The sequence below is a fragment of the Dromiciops gliroides genome, chromosome 3 (genome assembly GCF_019393635.1).
Source record: "Dromiciops gliroides isolate mDroGli1 chromosome 3, mDroGli1.pri, whole genome shotgun sequence".
Lineage (NCBI taxonomy): Eukaryota > Metazoa > Chordata > Mammalia > Microbiotheria > Microbiotheriidae > Dromiciops > Dromiciops gliroides.
The window spans coordinates 546,007,315-546,027,171 of NC_057863.1; the positions used below are offsets into that span (position 1 = coordinate 546,007,315).

A 19,857-nucleotide genomic window follows, 5' to 3' on the forward strand; every position below is an offset into this window, starting at 1 on the left:
ATGGAAATTGGGGAGGAATGTTCGGAAAACAGAAGCAGGCTGGTGAGCTGGGAAGAATGCTGGACCTAGAGTTAGAAAAGTTGTTAGCTGTGTGGCCCGAGGCAAGTAACCTAACCTCTCTGACCCTCCTCTGTAAAATGGGGTTAATGCACTGGCTACCTCACAGATATGAGGAAAGCACTGAGTAAAACTTAAATGCTGTAGAAATGGCAGTTATTAGGGAGATCGTCTAACTCTAAGCCCTTCGTTTTTCAGAGGCCAAAACCGGGAGCCAGAAAGGGGAAGGGATGCTAAAGTAGCACTGATTAGATCCTGGGGCAACTGTAGCCTCACAAGCCAGGGCTCTTTTCGTTATGCCACAGTCCCAAGAGGTGCCAGGATGTAGAGGGTGATGTGCCTAGGTGTGTTTCCCAGGGCCTATGCATTTCTGGTGTGAGTTTGAGGGGAACCGAATAAGGAAGAACTCTGGGAGGAAGCAGAGACAGAGTCCAGGAAGGGAGAGGAAGGGGGACAATGGAGGAGAAAGGAGGCAAACAGAGGGAGTTTCCAGGTTGAGCCTGATGGAAGTCTTTGCTAGCCTGTTCACTGGGCTTCCCAGGGAGATAAGAAGACTAGCATTCTCAGCTGCTACCATCACTTTGGCCTCAGTGAGCCTCCCCATCCCAGCCTGGGGTCCTGGGGTCATGTTGTACAACCCCAACCCCTCACCCCCAGACAGGCTGACCTTCAGCTGGCTCAGTCCAGGCTGATTCAGGACTTCAAGAGGAAAAAATAAAAGTTAAGGGATAGGGGCAGCTAGGTGGCACAGTGGATAGAGCATTGGCCCTGGATTCAGGAGGACCTGAGTTCAAATTTAGCCTCAGACACTTGACACTTACTAGCTGTGTGACCCTGGGCAAGTCACTTAACCCTCATTGGCCTGCAAAAAAAAAGTTAAGGGATATCTCCTTAGGTTATAGCTTTGCTCAGTTCCCCCAAATTCCTGGGAAATAACCTCCAAAGCACCAGATCTGGATTCAGAACACCTGCTACTTCCTCCCACCTGTGTGGCCTTAGGGCAGTCATTTCCCCTGCTTGAGTAGTGTCCAGTTTTCTCCCCTATAAACAGAAAGGGACAAATTAAATGATCTCTTAAAGTTGCTTCTGCTTGTAAAATTTGATTCCTCTTCCAGGAATCTGCTCTGGGATCTTCCAGCTCATTCTCTCTGGAAATTCTAGACAGGCAGGTGGAAAGCAACCCCTCAGACTCTAGGAAGATGCCAGTAAGCAGAGCTCAGGCTTCAACAGGTCCTCTCCAACTGCCAAGGTTTCAAGCAGAGTTCTTGTAAGAGATAACAATCTAAGGGGAGATGCTATGCATTCTCAGCAGGAAGTGGGGAGGAGCAGGGGGATGGAGCGGGGAGGGGCAGAGGGGATGGAGAGGGGAGGGGCAGGGGAATGACGAGCCAGGTGGATCAGGAGGATGGAATGGGAGAAGCTTTGGAAGGTAGCTACAACTTAGAATCACATAGAAAAAATGCCAGTTTATGCAAAATACATACCAAGTAGTTTGGTGGCAGGAGAGAGTCTTAACAAACTGGTTAGGAGAGCCCAGGCACAGGAAAGACCTTGTGTGGAGGAAGTGGGAGCCCTTCTAAGAGCTGGAGATTCCAAGGGGTGGCAGTGAGGATGCAGGGAATGCTGAGCATCCCACTGAGATGGAACTGGCCCCTGGCCAGTTCTACCCATCCCCAATTCAATTCTGCATACTTATTAAGTACCTACTATGAGCCCCAGGAGATACAAAGTATTGATTTTAGAATGAGAGGACTGAGGTTGGCATCCTGGCTCTGCTACTGACTAACTGCATGATCTTGGGCACATCACCTGATCTCTACTGGCCTCAGTATTCTCATCTGTAAAATGAAGGGGTTGAGCTAAATTGCCTCCAAGATCCCTTCTGGCTCAAAATCTGTGATGAAAAACACAAGAAGCTTCAAGGGGCTTCTAGTCTCCTAGGGGAATATGATAGATAGATGATAGGTAGGTAAGTGGGTAGGTAGGGATATTGATGAAGATAGATAAGTGTGCCATTATGCACATACACACACATATATACACACAATATATTTATATATACTATATGTACATATATATACTATATATGTGCACACACATATAGACTATATGTACACTTCTACTATATATAAATGTAGTCTGTATATATATATGTATGAGGTATTTTATTTTTTCCATTACATGTAAAGATAGTTCTCAACTTTTGTTTATACATGCTTTACAATTTCAGATTTTTCTCCCTCCCACCCCTCCCTCCCCCCCTCCCCTAGACAGCAGGTAATCTGATATAGGTTATATCTATATATCTCTATACATATACATATAGATATATATATTGTATATATATATGTGTGTGTGCATACACATATATCCATCTACATCAATATCTCTCTATCTCTATCTACCTATCTATCTATCTATCATCATCATCATCTATCTATCTCAGTAAGGAATGAAAAGCTGAATGGGAGAGGAGCAAAGGAGAGATCCAGAAGATGCAACACGTGCCCTAGGAAAACTAGTGGAGGGAGAAAACACTTTCTTTTTCAGTTTTCTAATATAGTCCTCTCTAGTGAGAGTCAGTATAGAATAATGAGTGGCTAGAGAACTGACATTGAAGCCAAGAAAAGCTGGGTTCACATCCTGGCTGTGTGGCCCTGGGCATGTCCCTTAACCCCTGAGGCAACTGAAAGGCCACTCAATAAGTCTAAGTTGCAGAAAAGGTGGAGACCTGTACTGCCAGAAGAATTTTTTTCACCTGGGAGTTCTCTTTAATCAATGAAATCTCTGGTCCATCTCCTGGCCTTCTCCCGCTGTAATCTGGTAGGGGGTTTGAGGCATGTGAAAAAATAAATATGATACATGTTAGAAAGTGATTAAGTACATATCAGAGTTCAGAACAGTCTAAGTGAATATAGGAAGGAGGAATCCCTTGTTAGCCAGGGCAATCAGGGAAGACTTCATGGAGGAGGTGACACCTGAGTTAGGTCTTAAAGGATAGCAGTAAATAGAGAGAGGAACCTGCTAGTCAGTAGACCTGAGTTCAAGTTCCAGATGTACTACTAACTAGCTGTGTGACCTTGGGAAGTTAACTGCTCCTCTCTGGGCCTTAGCTTTTTTCCCCCTGTAAAATGAAAATAACATTTGACCCTATTTGAAGATAGGGGGATAGATAAAGGGCCCCTAATTGGTGGATATAACCATCCAAGAGAAAATATGATTCATTTTATCATCAAATTGGGGGGGGATATAGAGGTTGAATCAGGATTGATAAGCATTTATTGAGCACCTACTCTGTGTTAGGCACTGTGATAAGCACTGGTGATGCAAAGAAAGGCATATGACAATCCTTGTCCTCAGGGAGCCCAGAGTCTAATGGGGTAAACTGAAAGGAGGGGATGGGAGAGGGGTTCCTCAGGTTCAGGTGCATGACATCATGTAGCTGGGGTGGGAAATCATCTGAGGAAGTGGGAGCTTCTGGGTTGATTTAATCTTGCAGAAGAGCTTCTGGAGATGATGAAGTCTGGGAAAGGAGCCAGGTGGGAAATGATGAAGAGGATTCCCTGGGTGACAGCCTCAAAAGGAGGAGACTCAGGAAGGAAGGGGCTCCAGATGTCCACCTCCCATGCTCTCCAACCAGAGGGAGGGACAGGAGGGCACCCAGGGGCAGGGGGTGCAGAGGAGGTGGGAGTTTCCCAGTTTATTTCATCTTGCAGAAAAGGATGCTTGGAAGAAAAGCTGCAAAGTTTAAAATTCAAAAATGCTAGAGCTAGAAAGAACTTTAGAGTTCATCAAACCCAACCCCGTCATTTTATAAGGAAATAAAGTGAAGCCCTTGGGGCTATTAGGGGACACAGTGCATAGAATGTCAGGCCTGGAGTCAGGGAGACTCATATTTCTGAGTTCAAATCTGACCTCAGACACTAGTTGTGTGACCCTGGGTAAGTCACTTAACCATGTTTGCCTCAGTTTTCTCATCTGTAAAATGATCAGGAGAAGGAAATGGCAAACCATCTTTGCCAAGAAAACCCCAAATGGGGTCTTGAAGAATTGGACACGACCGAACAACAACAAAAAAGTGAGGCCCAGAGAAATGAAATCATTTTCTGAAAGTCACAGTGAGTTAGTCACAGAGTAAGAAATCAAACCAAAGGCTCCTGGCTTCAAGTTCCAGTGCCTCCATTTTTGGACTCTTGGGAGTCAGATATTCAGCAAATGGTTTCTTGGTTTAGTCTTAAGTCTCACGAACTGTCATAGACCTTTGCTGTTCCCTAGTACAATGTAGAGACCAAAGGCAAAACAGATTTTTGTTGGGGCTACTGAGAGGATTGGGCGACATGATTTGTGTGAAAGTGATCTGTAAACTCTCAGCCCAGCCCCCTTCCTCATACAGCATGCCTCTATGCAGTATAAATTATAAATATGTACCCTAACTGAGTGTCTAAAGAGGAGAAAAGGCAGAATGTACTAAGAGTATCTTAGAGACCATCCAAGAATGGCCAGTCCTGGTGGAAGAAAGGATAGAAGGGAGGAGATTGGTCAGATCTCACCTATGTGTTAATTAACTGGACAGGTGTCCAGGAAAGGAGCCTGACCTCCTGAAAGCCCCATGACCTGACCTCTTTCTACCACATGGTGGAACACCTCTCTTTACAGGACCAGCCCAGAAGACAGCTGAGATGTCAGATCTGGAAACTGAGGTCAAGATGAGCAGTAAGCCCACATCTAAAAGCCAAACTGAGCCAGTCCAGAAGAGGTTCTGTTCCAATCTATTTGTCAGCATCAAGGTACCAAATCTGCCCCCAGGGGACTTTGGGGGGTGGGGCAAAAAGGGTGAATGGAGTTGGGTAGTGGCTGCTCCTGGAGAAGGAGGGTTCAGAGAAATCCTCAACCTCAAATTTGATTCAATTAAACAAATATTTATTAGAAGAAATGAGAACTAGGTGCATGGCCCTGGGGACAGGGAAATTTGAAGGAGGGTCTGGCTTGTGGCTTAGTTACCAAGACCCTCAAAGGTAGACCCTAAGGAACTCTCAATCAGAGAAGGGAAGACAGATCATATAGAGATGGCATCGACAAAAATCTATAAATATGAAAGAAGCAACTGTTGATTCTCTACCCTAAAGAAGCAACTTGGGCCAAATGACTTATCCCCCAATTTTTTTATTTGACCATGAAACAAATGAGATATATTCTGTCCTCACTTTCTTTCTCAGTTCTCTGTCTCTTTGTCTCTGTCTCTCTGTGTTTCTCTGTTGTCTCTGTTTCTCTTTCTGTCTCTCTGACTCTTTGTCTCTGTCTCTGTCTTTCTGTGTCTGTTTCACTGTGTCTGTTTCTGTGTCTCTCTGCATCTCTCTCATCTCTCTGTCTCTTCTCACATAAATCGTCTCCCCTCTCTTCCCTTTCTTTTGTCTTTCTTCCTCTCTTCTCTGTCTCTCTCCCTTCCTTCTATCTTCCCCTCTCTCCTTTTCTTCCATCATCTGTCTCTGCCTCCCTCTGTCCCTCTCTTGTATCTCTTCCATCCCCTGCTCTGTTTCTCCCTCACTCTCTTCTGTCTCTCCCTCTATTCTGTCTCTCTCTCCCTTCTCCATCATTACCCTCATCCCTTCCTCTTTTGTGTCTCTGTAGTTCTTTGTACTCTGCCACAGCCTGCTGCAGCTGGCTCAACTCATGATCTCAGGCTACCTGAAGAGCTCCATCTCCACCATAGAGAAACGCTTTGGCCTGTCCAGTCAGACCTCGGGGCTTTTGGCTGCCTTCAATGAGGTATGTCCAATCCCACAGCCCTGCAGTGCTCCAGGCTATCCTCATACCTTGGGGGAGCAAGTGAAGGTATCCTCCTTCTCTCTCCCATTACCTGCATTGTCCCAGTTCTCTCCTGCTGACTGTGCCTAGGACCCCTCACCCATAGCTATGGTTGGTCTTCCTAATGATACGCCCCTGTATCTGGGCCTTCAGGGACTCACTCTGTGTCTTTAAAAGTAACAGCTGACTTCTCCAAGAGGCAACACCCTGTAGTGGAGACTACTGGACTTCAACTTCCACTTACACCCTGTGACCATTGACAAATCACATCCCTTCTCTGGGGGTCTATGGCTTTGTAGAAATAAAGGATTAGATTAAATGATCTCTCCAGTCCCTCCCAGTCCTAACATTCTCTGTTCTAAAGGTTCCTTTCAGTTCTAACATTCTATGTTCTAAGGTCCCTCATAGAGCTTGAGTTCTATGTTCTAGGATACCTTTCCTTCCCCCACAAATATTCTATGATCTAGCTGTCTGCCTTCTATATTCTATGTTCTAAGGTCCTTTCCAGCTCTGACATTCTGTTGGTGTATGAATAATTAGTAAGCTCCTACCCTGGATTTCTTTTGTGAAGGCTGGAACTGGCCAAACAGACTCCTTTAAGGAGAGTTGGGGTTGTCTTTCATCCCCAACACACAGGACAGTTGTTCAAAATCACTGAATTCTTACCCCCACCACTACCCCTCCTGGCCTCTGGATCTTGAAAATGGTAGGTGGAGATAATTCAATTACTGTGCAACTTTAGGAAAATGACCCCCTTCCTGAGCCTGCTTCCTCTTCTATAAAATGAGAGTGTTAGAATAGAGTGGCAGTGGCTGAAAGGGATGATTGTGGAATCTTTAAACCAAGGGAGCGGTCGGTCATCTCACAAAGGAGAAAATTGAAGTTCAGGAAAGGAAAATCAATCACCCCAGGCCACATGGCAAGTACAAGCAGCCCTTGACCCATAAACTCATAGATGTTATGGTCAGAAGGGACTTCAAGAATTATTTAGTTCAACCTTTTTGTCCCTCAGACAAGGGAAATGAAGCCATAGAGCCCGAGTGACTGCTTAAGATCACATAGCTAGGTGGTCAAAGAGAAGAAGCTATATCCAAGGTCTCATAAATCTTAGGCCAGGGTTCTTAGATCCCTTCCAGCTTTTTAATTCTGTGACTCTACCCAGAATCCCCCTATATCTATAGCAGTGGGAACATCCACCTCCATGTTCTACCTTGGTGAGAATCTGGAGTTGGGAGCCTCTCCTGTGCACTTATTCTCTTTTTGAGGACTTTCTAGGTGGGCATGAGGGCAGCTAGGTGGCCCAATAGATAGAGTGCCAGGCCTGGAATCAGGAAGACTCATCTTTCTGAGTTCAAATGCAGCCTCAGACACTCACTAGCTATGTGACCCTGGAAAAGTCACTTTACTCTGTTTGCCTCAGTTTCCTTACCTATAAAAATGAGCTAGAAAAGGAAATGGCAAATCACTCCAGTATCTTTGCCAAAAATAAACCCCAAATGGGGTAACAAAGAGTCAGACACAACTGAACAGCATCAAGGGGAGTATGAGTAAGAGAGTGTTTAACAGTGGGGATAAGGGTGAAGTATGGCAGGAGGTCTCTTGGAAGAAGCTACTTGGAGATGGGGATGGATGAGGTGACCCCAATCTGTAGAGATAAGATCTAATGGATGATGCCCATTCTCAGCATCAAGTTGGCTTAGGGGAAAGGGATGCAGAGCTTTTGGTGGTTAGACTGGGAATTTCAGAGCCCATCTAGTTGACCTTTGTATTTCACAAGGAAACAAACTACAGCCCAGAGAGGTCACTTTCCTGGGGTCACGCTTAGAGCTAGTGACAGAGCCAGGAATCAAAGCAAGGTCCTCTGACTCCACGTCCAGTGCACTTTCCTACATTCCTAGACTCTTGGGAGCCAGGTAGTAAGCAAAGGCATCTTGGATTAATCTTAACTCTTGTAAATTTTCATAACATCAGATCTTCTCGCCACCATCATATTGTTATGTAGGGATCAAAGCCAAGAAAGATTTGCTTTCCAGATAAACTACAGTGGTTTGGGGCTTCTCAATGCTACAGCTTTCCTTTGTATAGTAAAGAAGCATGAACATTCCTACATTAATCCATGCTCTTTCTCAAGACTATGTCAAGGCCATCTTTCTATCAACTATCCCATGATGCCTCCTAAGGTAGATAGTACAAGGATTATTATCCCCATTTTATGAAGGAGTAACTTAGGTTCATAGGAGTAAAGGGACTTGGGCAAGGTCACACACATCTGGTACCAGGTATTGGAACTGGGATTCGACCTTAGGTTTCTTACTCCAAGTCCGGAGTTGTTCCCAGTCTACTACCCAGTGGCTCATGGAGAGGAAGTCAACCTATCATCCTTCTTCTCCTTTGCAGGTGGGAAACACAGCCCTTATCGTATTTGTGAGCTACTTTGGCAGCCGTGTCCACCGGCCCCGTCTGATTGGCCTTGGAGCTATCTTAGTCGCTGCAGCAGGGCTCCTCATGAGCCTTCCCCACTTCATCGCTGAGCGCTATCGTTATGACTATGTTGACCTTGGTGAGGAAGCCTGGAGTCAGACCACTGGGAACCTGTGGGGAGATCTCACCTAGTTAATGGAACATAGAGTTCTTGTAAGGAGTAGTGAGAGAAAAGCCTGGAAAAATGGAGAAATATTAAATTCCAGTGAGCATTGAAAGCCATGCTAATGAATTCTCTAGGTAATGGGCAGGGCACTAAATATTCTGGATTAGGCTAGTATCAAGGGCAGACATCATTTTGGAAGATTATTTTGGCGAGTGTTTGAAGAATAGATTAGAGAGAGAAGATATTGGAAGAAGGTAGAGACAAAGTTAAGAGGCCAAAAAACAATGAGATTCTGAATTAGGATATCAGTGTGAGTGGAGGAGAGGGGACCAAGATGAGAGATGTTTTAGAATTTGAATCAACAGGATTTGAAAATTGACTGGGTGAGGAAGGAGAGGGGAGGGAAAGGAAAGAGTCAAAGACAATTCCAAGAGACAGAGAGACAGCATAGAAGAGTATTCATGGTATAACAACCAGTTTTATCTCTGCATCATCTTTAGGAAGAGGATGGATCCAAGTGGCAAAGGACTTGAGAAGGAGAGACCAACCAGAAGGCTAATGCAATAGTCCAGAAAGCATAAAATGCTTCGGAGAACTCAGTTGAGGATAAGGACAGCTCAAAAGCTATTGCATTTGATAATTAGGAGCTTGTGGGTGACCTATGATCAGGCTGCTTCTAATGTCAGAGTACAGGGGACTGAGGAGTGAGGAAGAAATGGAGTCAACAAGTATAGATGGTGCTTTCAACAGCCTTGATGGCGAAGAGGTGTTGGTAGCTTGATGATAGTAGCAGAAAGAGTATTTGAAGTATTGAAGAATTAGTACTGAAGTATTGAAGAAAAGATATTTTAATGCAGTGAAAAGACACAGGCAAAGGGAAAGGAGCTAGTAAAAAAGAGGGAGAGATCAAAGATTCATGAGAAAGAGGGGATGATTACTGGGGCATGGTGCTAAAGGCTATAGGATAAAAAATTTAAAGATTTTCTTAAAATGTAAAGCTGGAAGTAACATCTAGTCCATTCTCTTCTGTTATTTTTTTCATGTGAGAAAACAGAGGTTCAAAAAAAGTGACTTATCCAAAGTCACACAGTAAGTTACAGGCAGAGCTGAGAACCAGCATCTTCAGATCTAACAGTACTACACTGGAGGAATGGCACTTCATCCTTTGAAACTGGAGGAGAGATAGAGAAATGGGTGAGGGCACAGAGCAGTTTTGAGGTATAGAAAAGGGGAGCTAAGGAAGTTTGCATGGTTTGAATCTTCTCAGTAAGAGTCCATTGTGTAAATTCTTGGACGTCAGCTCCAAATATTACCATTGTTAAGAAAGTCAAGTTAACAAGCATGTATCAAGCACCTAGTATGTGTTGTATGTGTTAGATGTTATGCCAAGTTCTGGGGATACAAAGAACATCAGAGAGAGAGAGAGAGAGAGATTGGGGGTGGGGATGGATAGATGGATGGATGGATGCAAGAATATGTAAGTGAATTAGTAGATAAATAAGTGGATAGATAAATGAATAAATAAATAAATAAATGACCCTTCCTCTCCAAGAGGGATTAGTAATGGAAGAGATAACATGCAAGCAAACAACTATGTATATACAAGATACATAAAGGTAAAATAGGATGTGGTCTCAGAGGGAAGCCACTAAGATTATGAAAGACTGAGAAAAACTTTTTGCAAAAGATGGGATTTTAGCTGAGGCTTGAAGGAAAGTTCAGAAGTGGAGCTGAGGAGGGAGAGTATTCTGGAAATGGGAAGCCATCAATGAAAATGCCCAGAGTTGGGAGGTGGGGCGTCTACTTCAAGGAACAACAAGGAGACCATTGACACTGAATTATATCAAGAACATGGGAAGGAGGGGGTGTGAGGTGTAAGAAGATTGGAAAGGTAAGAAGGTGCCAGCTTATGAAGGGCTTAAAATATTTTCTATTTGATTCTGGAGGTAATAAGGAGTCCCTGGAGTCTACTGAATAAGGGGCATGGTATGGCCAGTCTTGAGCTTTAGGAGGTCTGGAGCTGATAAGATAATCAAATGAAACAGTATAAAAGGAGAAGAGAAGAGGGCCCAGCACAGAGCTTTGGAAAGGTTTTCATCCTACAAGGTCAATAGAAAAATACATAAATATAATTGTAGATCTGGAAAGACCCTAGAAGGTCAGACCTGGGAGGCACCTTAGAAGAAAGGATCTTAGAACAGAGGCCATAGCTGGAAAAAGCCTTAGCGATTATTTAATCCGGACCTATAGTTTTTTGTTTTGTTTTTGGTTTTGTTTTTTTGTGGGACAATGAGGGTTAAGTGACTTGCCCAGGGTCACACAGCTAATAAGTGTCAAGTGTCTGAGGCTGTATTTGAACTCAGGTCCTCCTGAATCTAGGGCAGGTGCTTTACCCACTGCACCACCTAGCTGCCCAGACCTATAGTTTTTTTAAAAGAAGAAACTAAAACCCCAGGAGATAAAGGAAGGTCATATGCAAATAATAACAGAGCTGGGCTTTGAACCCCAGTCCAATCATTGAAATTCAGTACTTCTATTACAAGAACAGTCTTACCGAAATGAACGGCCTGATTTCAGAGATAAAGAGACAGCATCCACACACTCAAATATGCATACTGTGTGTGTATGTGTGTATTAACAAGAGTCTTACAAAATTAGCTCACCAAACATTTACAGCTTGTATGAGGTGAGCACATATTGACTGTTCTTTGTTGAAGGTGTGCTTTTATTACCCAGGGAGGCTGTGTCCTGGAATAAACACTAAATAAACCCCAAAATAAATGTAAAGGGTATAATTTTGAACTCGAGGGGGAAGAGGCAATCTCATCCAATAGTTTAGGCATTATTAAAGTCTAGAAGGGAACTCACAGACTGTCTAGTCCAACTCTGTCTTTTTATAGAGGAAGAAACTGAAGCACAACGCTATGTAGGAAGCTGGCGACTGACTTGGTCATAACTGGAGGGACCCTAGAGACTACCAAGTCCAGAAGTTCTTAGCCTTTTTAATGCCATGGATCCCTTTTCCGGGAGTCTGGGGAAGTTGCTTAATTCCTTCTCCAGAATGATGTTTTTAAATGCATAAAACAAAAATACATAGGATTTACAAAGGAGACACATTATAATATTTAAAAAGCTACCAAAAAATGTTTAAAACAAGTTCATGGGCCTCAGGTTAAGAATTCCTGGTACTAGTAGTCTAACTCCTTCCTTCATTTGAAGGCCCAGGGAGGGGAGATAATTTGTCCAAGGTCATGCAGGCAGTCAATAGCAGAAGGGAGATCAGAAGCCAGATGGTTCTAGGCTCCTAATTCAGTGCTCCTAAGTGTTCTTTCCTCTCTATACCATGAAGGTGGGAAGGAGGTGGGGGCAGAGGCCAGAACACAGACAAATTTAAATGGAAAAGAGGGGCTGACCTAGGGGTAAGTGGAGAGGATGGGTAATGAATGAGCTAAGTATGACTGATCCCTAGGGTGATTTCTCCTCCATTCCCATTTACCTGTTCCACCTGTTTCCACAGACCTGCTACAGGATTCTTCTTCTTCCTTATGCGTGCTGCCCCAGGCCCCAGCACTGGCCTTGGCCTCTGCCTCAGTCCCAGACCCACGCAATAGCAGCTGTGGCTTGTCCTCGGAGGCCCCACAGATGGTGGTGGTAGGGCTCATGTTCCTGGCGCAGACCCTGCTTGGTGTGGGGGCTGTGCCCATCCAGCCCTTTGGAATCTCCTACATCGATGATTTTGCCCACCCCAGCAACTCTCCCCTCTACTTAGGTAAGAGACAAACATGCTGCCCTTAGCCAGGATCCTGGGGATTGGGAGAGGGAAGTAAGGTTTGGAGTGGCTGTGAGGTTTATAAATAAGATTGTGGATGAGGTTGGTATTAGAATCAGCACTGAGATTAAAGGGAAGGGTGAAAATGGGTTTTAAATTGTCTTTGATAAGGTTGGATTAGAATTTGGATACAAAGGTATGTTTAGGATTGGGGCTAGGTTAAAGGATTTGGATTTAGGTTAGGGTTTTAGTTCCATTTTCACTTGGGATTAAATTAGAGTTGTGGTTAGGGTTAGAAGAGCAATTGGAGAAAAAGGTTAGGTTTAGGGTTAAAGGGAGATATTAATGTTAGAAATGGGTTGGTCTAATTTTGGAATTAGATTCATGGTGGTTCTTAGGTATGGCTGGAGTGGTAGTGGGGTTAGGGTTAGGTGTTAAGACTGGATTTTCAATTGGAGAGGCAGCTAGGTTGCACAGTAAATAGACAACTGGCCATGGAGTGGGAAAGGAACTGAATAAAAATTCAGCCTGAGATGCTTACTAGCTGTATGACCCTGGGCAAGTCACTTAACTTCTGCCTCGATTTTCTCCTCTGCAAAATGGAGATATTGCATCAGAGTTGTTGTGAGGATAAAATGAAACAATATTTGCAAAGTGTTTTGTAAACCATAAAGTACTATACAAATGCTAGTTGTAGCTGTTATATATTATGGAGGTTGACGTGAGCGGGGACTGGGACTAAGGTTGCAGGTAAATTTTAGGATTTGGCTTTGGGTTGGAGTAAAGGTTGGATCAAGGATAGAGTTTGTAGTTGTGTTTGGATTGAGATTAGAACTGGGCTCCAAGTTGGGGGTTTCAATTAGCCTTACCATTGGTTAAAGGGTAGCCTTGAGCTCAGAGCTAAGAAAGCATCTAGGAGCCTTCCTTGTCTAGACAATGGGTATGGAGGGAGGCAACTGTTAACTTTTCTCTGATCAAGACAAGCCTTTCTGGAAGAGATAGGGACATGTTCTGACACTGAATCATTGGAAAGAAGTGACTTGATCTTACCACCTGACAGAAAGGTGATAGACTCAAGGTAGAGAGTGAGAAATGTATATAAATATATATAAATATATATGAGTGTATGTGTATGCACATGCATGTATACATATATATAGTACATACCTCTCTATATACATACATATATACACATTTCCTATGTGTATATACACACATATATACATATACACATATGTACACGCACACATAGACATAGACATAATTTTGACATGGCCAATGTAGGAATTTCTTTTAGTTGACTCCACATATTTATCACAAGCATTTTGTTGTTTTATTTTTTTTTCCCAATGAGGGAAATGGGAGAGGGATCTCTTCAATGAAAAAAGTAAAATTAGCTTTTGGTAATGAAAGAAGTGGCTAAAAGAGTATTTGGGGCTGCTTGGCTTGGATTTGAGTATTGAACTAATCTCAAGATGGAATGGACGATCTCAGGAAATCATGAATTCCCCATTATCGGAGGTCTTCAAGCAGAGAATGGATGGTTACTCATCAAGCACACTTATAGAAAGAATTCCTGCTTGGGTATAGGCTAGAACAAGGGTTATCTGACATCTCTTCCAGCTCAGGGATTCTGTGAGGCTTTGGGAGAATAAGTATGTGTCAGGGCTTTGGACAAGAAGTCCTGCGCTATACCTTGACCAAAGATTCTATGCCATAAACAGGGATCTTGTTTGCTGTGACTCTCATTGGACCCGGGATGGCCTACGGGCTTGGAAGCTTCATGTTGAGGTTTTATGTGGATATTGATCGGATGCCTGAAGGTGAGTTTCCTTTTCCTAATTCTCTCTTTCCTCTATATCCTTCTACCCCAGGAAATGGAGGGGGGAGGAGGAGGGAAGAAATAGGAGGACATAATAATCCCAGAGATCTGGAGACAACATGGAACAAGATTAATGGGGCATTATAACTGGTTTTACTGCAGCATCCAATTGATTTTTTCTATTCTGAAGATCCAGTCCTCTGTTAGGTACTATGGGGAAAGACAAAAAGAAATCTAATCCTTATCCTTGAAGTTTCTGTTGTAGTTATTGTTGTTGTTGTTGTTGTATCCCTAGTGCTTATCTCACTGCCTAACACATAGTAAGTGCTTAATTAATGTTTGTTGATTGATTTAGGAAAATTTGAGGAGAGAGAGAGAGGGAGAGAGAGGGAGAGAGAGAGAGAGAGAGAGAGAGAGAGAGAGAATGATTGATTGATTTCACTTGGGGAAGTAGAAGGGGTGGGAGATGGGGAGGGAAGACCGGCCCTCTGGCAATGGCCTAGGCCTTGCAGGAAGAGTGGTTTGTACATCTTAAAACAATGTTAAAAAAAAAGGCTCCTTCTGCTATTATTCTTTTAGTTCAAAGACAGAGATGAAGCGCCAGGAAGATGACTCTGGATCTTTCAAAGGGGTAGCAGGATGCCCAGACACTAAGTTCCTATGTCTGGTCTCCTGGAGTCAGGAAAGGGATTGGGGTGGAGCAGTGAGGAGAGAACAGTGCAGTTGAGGGAAGCCTCCCTCAGTTTTCAAGCTACCCAGACTTCCTAAATCAGAGGCTTAGCACTTCAGTGAGTCTTTGCCTCTGGAAACTCGCCCCCCCCACCACTCCCTGGGAAGCACAAAGAATCCCAGGCCAGGGAAGGGGCAGTGAAGGCTACAGCCTTCCCTTCTGGCTTGTTTTAATTTTGGTTTTCAATTTTCAAGTATTTATTTTCTCTCCCTCCTACCCCAGCCTTTCATTTTGTAAAGAAAAGAAAAGTCAAACAAAATCCTTATAGCAAAAACATGTAGTCAAGCCAAACAAATTCCCACATTGGCCAGGTTCAAAGATGCATGTCTCATTCTGCATCCTGAGTCCCGTCACCCACCTCTCTGTCAGGAGATGGGAAGCTTGCTTCATCAGCAGTCCTCTTGGGCCTCGGCCTGATTTCACATTATTCCCCTTCATGTATTCTGTTACTGGCAAATCATTTTACTCCATGTTCCCCAATTTAGTCCTGCCCCTTCCTCACTCCCATGTATGCAAACAGTCCCCTAGGCCTGGAACACAATCTCTGTCCTCATTTCTGCCTGTCAGAAGGGCCAGGCTCCCTTCAAGGCTCAGCTCAGGGGCCCTGATTTCCGGGAAGTCTTCCCTGACTTTCCATCTCTCTCTTTCCTCACATTTCCTCTAGGCTCCTTTCCTGGATCTCTCCTTTCCCCTTTTCACATTCTACCTTGTGTCCTAGTTATTTATGTAATCCTTACATAATTTGTATGCATCAGTCTCCAAAGTCAGAATGAGTGTATCCCATACACTCCCAAGAGCTTGTAAACACGAGGTCAGGGATCACATCATCTTCACCTTTGTATTGCCCTTTCCTCTATGCCTTGCCAAAACTTCAGCCCCCGGGGTGAAATCTCAGCCTTGCTTGATCTCTTTCTAAACCCTAATTTAAAACTCCTAGGGAAGGGGGCAGCTAGGTGGCACAGTGGATAGAGCACCGGCCCTGGAGTCAGGAGGACCTGTGTTCAAATCCGGCCTCAGACACTTAACACTTACTAGCTGTGTGACCCTGGGCAAGTCACTTAACCCCAATTGCCTCACTAAAAAAAACAAAAACAAAAAAAACAACAACAAAAAAAACCTCCTAGGGAAGACTTTCCTAGAGGGCTCCATGGCTTCAGAGACCTGCTACCCACTAGCCCTAATTACCTCCCTTCCTTCTCCTGCTGCTGCCAACCCAACAGGACCTGGATTATAGCCTCCGCTCCCTATTTGTCATACACTTGAGAAAACGCCCTCTATGTTAGAAGTACGATGCTAGCCTCTGGAGTGGCAGACATACATTATTAAAAACAGTGCCTGCCCTCAAGTACATTTTACTCTGGCTCTGCTCCCCCTCCCACTCTGGACCATGAGCTCATATTTTCAAAGCTTATTTGTGCTTTATCCTTACAAAGGAAAAAGAAGAATACACACATTCAGAGACAATGGCTCCTATTTCTGTAGCACTTGAAAATTTCAAAGCACTTTCTACACAACAACCTTTTTTCCCCCTGGGGCAATGAGGGTCAAATGACTTGCCCAGGGTCACACAGTTAAGTAAGCCGTCAAGTGTCTGAGGCCAAATTTGAACTCAGGTAGTCCTGAATCCAGGGCTGGTGTTTTATCCACTGGGCCACCTAACTGCCCCCTACACAACAGCCTTTTGAGGGAGGTATTGTGGTCATTTTACAATTCCTAAGATCCATCAATTTCATAGGATTTAGACCATGGTTATCAATTAGCCCAACCCCTATATTTTACAGAGGACAATGAGCCCTTTGGGGAAAAAATCCCCCGCAATTGAATCAAGATCCCACAGGAGCAAATAGGAATCAGTCCATCAATAAGACTTTATTGGCACTTACCATGTGTTAAACAAGAAGGGCAGCAGGAGAGAGAAGACACAAAAAAACCCCAAGAAAACAGTCCCTGCTCTTGAGGGGCTTATAGTCTAATGAGCAGGGCTGGGATTAAACCCAGGCTTACTGATTCTGAACCCAGTGCTTTCTCCACTTTTTCCAGTGTTGCCTTTTACATACATGCACTCGAACATGTGCATATATAATGCATAAACATACCCACACACATACAATTCATGTACGCCATGCATAGTAAACATATATGCATGTGTATATGCACATGTGTATATGCATGCACATATATACATGTTGTGTGTATGTATTATATATGCATGTATATATAAACATGTAATTCCCTGACCTATTGCTTTGAATTTAATTTAAATTATTATGATTGTTTCATGATAAGATATCTCTCCTAACTCCTCTGCAGATTTTTTTTAGTTGGGGGGGTGGTCTATGGTATAGAACATTGAATATATTGTCAGATTTTTTTTTTAATATACTGATTGGTTTTGCCGATTTCTTTCTCCTTTTCCTTTTCCATATATACAAATCACTTTAAGTTTCCTAAATAAATTATGCATATCTGTTCCCAAGAGCCTTCTGATTATAGGATCATAGAGTCAGAGCTGGAGGCAACCCCCAGAAATCCTCTAACATGACCCTCCTTGTAAAGATGAGGAAAGAGGTTCAGAGAGGAGAAGGGATTTACTTAAGGTCACATAGCTTTTAAGTGGCAGAGGGAGGTTTGAAGGCTTGACTCTAAACCCAGATGCCGGCTCCCAGATGAGCTGGTATATAAGCTTTATAACTTTTTCTGTAAGGTTTCTTATGCTTAGTTCAGTGCTTATGAAGTGCTTTTGCCTGGAAGCCCCTCACCACAAAGATCTGCCTACTCCCTTTCCTGGCCCAGAAAAAGTGTCCTTCCATTTCAGAACAATTAATTGTCATTGGACCATTTTGTTTCTCTAGCCCAAAGTCATTGGGCCATTTTATAAGACCAGGCTCGGTCTCAACCAATAAGTTGTGTCCTTGTCAATGTCATTCCCGGGTTTGTTTCACCCTCACTCTTTCCTAATTCCTGGCTGTGTAACTTTCCCTCCCTCCATCCCTCCAAGGGAGACAGTGTAGTATGAATTGAAAAAAATACTGGACTTAGAGGTAAAGGAAGTGGCTTTGAATCTTGGCTCTGCCATTTACTCTCTATATGAGCTAGGGCTAATCTTTTCCCCTCCCTGGGCCACAGTTTTCTCATTTGTGTGACATGTTGGGGTGAATGGTCTCTCAAGTCCTTTCCTGTTCTAAATTGGGTAAAGCCTTTGACCTAAGGCTCTAAGATGCTGTGATCCAGGCAGAACAGAATGAAGCGTGGGCTTTGTGGGTCTGAGTCTGAAAATCATAGACACTAACAGGAGGAAGAGACTGACTGGTCTACCTGGGAAAAGCCATTGCCTATGGAGGAGGATTGCCTATGGGGTGTGTGGGGGGGGTAGGGGGGGATTCCCACCTTCCCCATGAAATAGCTTCCCAGCTAGCTACTTTGTTTGAACCAATATGAGAAGATACCTCCCCCAGCCCCTTTGTAGATTTTGGGGAGGGGGGAGTGGAGGAAGGTCTTTGCGTGTAGAACATTGAATATGTTATCAGATTTTATTTTTTGATGCACTGATTGGTTTTGCTGATTTCTTTCTCATTTCCTCCTTTAAATTTTTTTTGTTTTAAGAGATGGCTCTCTGAGAGGGGGAAAGAAATGAATGAATGAATGAATGAATGAATGAATGAATGAATGAATGAATGAATGAATGAAATATTTATTAAACACCTACTATGTGCAAAGCACTGTAGGGATACACACAGAAAACATTGGACAATCCTTACTCTCAAGGAACTCATGTTCTAATGGGAGAGATAAAATACATGGACAGTTTCAGCTGCAGGAGAGATAGAAAAATCCCATGGTCCTTAGGGTGCAGAGGCAAAACAGGTGGTAATTTGTCTTTTTTTTTTTAATATCAATTCCACTGATAAAATCGCTTTCTTTTCTGATGTGGAATCATCTGACAGTGCCAAGGACTTTGGTGGCAAGAACTTTACTTTCTGGTCTTCAGAAGCTGGGGCTGCAGCCTCTGCAGGAGCAGTCAGTTGCCAGGCTGCATCTCCCTGGAGGTTGCTTCCCAGGATGATGGTGGAGGGTGCTGGGCTGGAAATATTCCCAAAGCTTTGGGGATGGATACAAGTGGAACTGTAGATGATTTAAAAACAAAAGGTATCGATAAAACAACAACAACAACACTTCTTTTGAACCCTGTATCTCAAAGCATCACTTGGAACAGGGATTAAACTAGAAAGAGAATCCAGACTGAGTCTCTGAGCTGGGAGTTAGTTAGATGTCATCTAATCCAAACCCTGTCTGAATACACACTGGAAGACTGACATTGACAAGGAGGCTTCCCTATTGGTTGAGAGTGAGGTTGGGCTGGAACAAGAGTCAGCAAATGATACCACCCTCCGCTTGTTTTTGTCTGGCTCCCTATGAGTAGATTAAAACAAACAAACAAACAAAAACAGCCCTAAGAAGTGGTCATCCGGTCTTCATCATGTGACCTCTTGTCCGGTCTGCTTTTGGAGACCTCCAATTACTAGGAAATTCTCAGGGAGACACAGGAAGGGAGGAGGGTTCACACAGCACTCAGCCCCTGGGGCTTTAAGATTTGGTGAGCTGTGTCAGCTTCCTGAGAATTCTAGCTTTCCCTACCTACTGGACCAGGGGCCCTTTACATTTGTGCCCAGTGCTTCCTCCCTTCTTAATTTCTGAAGTCCTGCTTGAGCCTCACTAACTTCCTGGGCTCCCTGGTTCCTGGGTTTCAGGGAGATGCAGCTCTTGGTCTGGCAAGCAAACGGCTTTTCTTCCCTCCCCCCTTCTACTCCTGTTGTCACTGCAAAAGAATGCCAAAGCCTGGCACCTCTTGCCCCCCTCCTTCCCTTACCACATCCTAGGGATCTTATTTACAAAGGAAAAGAGAACATATAAATTTAGAAATAATATACCCAGGGAAGGGAATGAGACATCAATATAGACTGTTAGAACTGAAAGGAACATCAGACAGAATCTGGTCCTACCCTCTCATTTTACAGATAGGAAAACTGAGACTCAGAGAGGTTGAGACCTGATGCCTAAGGTCACACAGCTGGAAGTGGTAGATTCAG

At 43.7% G+C, this 19,857-nt stretch overlaps 1 protein-coding gene across 2 annotated transcripts in view; it reads left to right on the forward strand.

The window, feature by feature from the left end:
* The window catches only part of SLCO2B1 (solute carrier organic anion transporter family member 2B1), a 100,038-nt gene that overhangs the window by 23,540 nt on the left and 56,641 nt on the right, over positions 1 to 19,857 (forward strand). The window contains exons 2-6 of one of the 2 annotated variants that reach the window (XM_043996406.1): positions 4,714 to 4,844; positions 5,686 to 5,823; positions 8,260 to 8,422; positions 11,967 to 12,218; positions 13,943 to 14,041. In XM_043996406.1, coding sequence (XP_043852341.1) covers positions 4,737 to 4,844; positions 5,686 to 5,823; positions 8,260 to 8,422; positions 11,967 to 12,218; positions 13,943 to 14,041 — 760 coding nt within the window. In that variant the 5' untranslated portion in view covers positions 4,714 to 4,736. The remainder of the gene's footprint in view (positions 1 to 4,713; positions 4,845 to 5,685; positions 5,824 to 8,259; positions 8,423 to 11,966; positions 12,219 to 13,942; positions 14,042 to 19,857) is intronic. The other variant, XM_043996407.1, reaches the window with a different exon arrangement.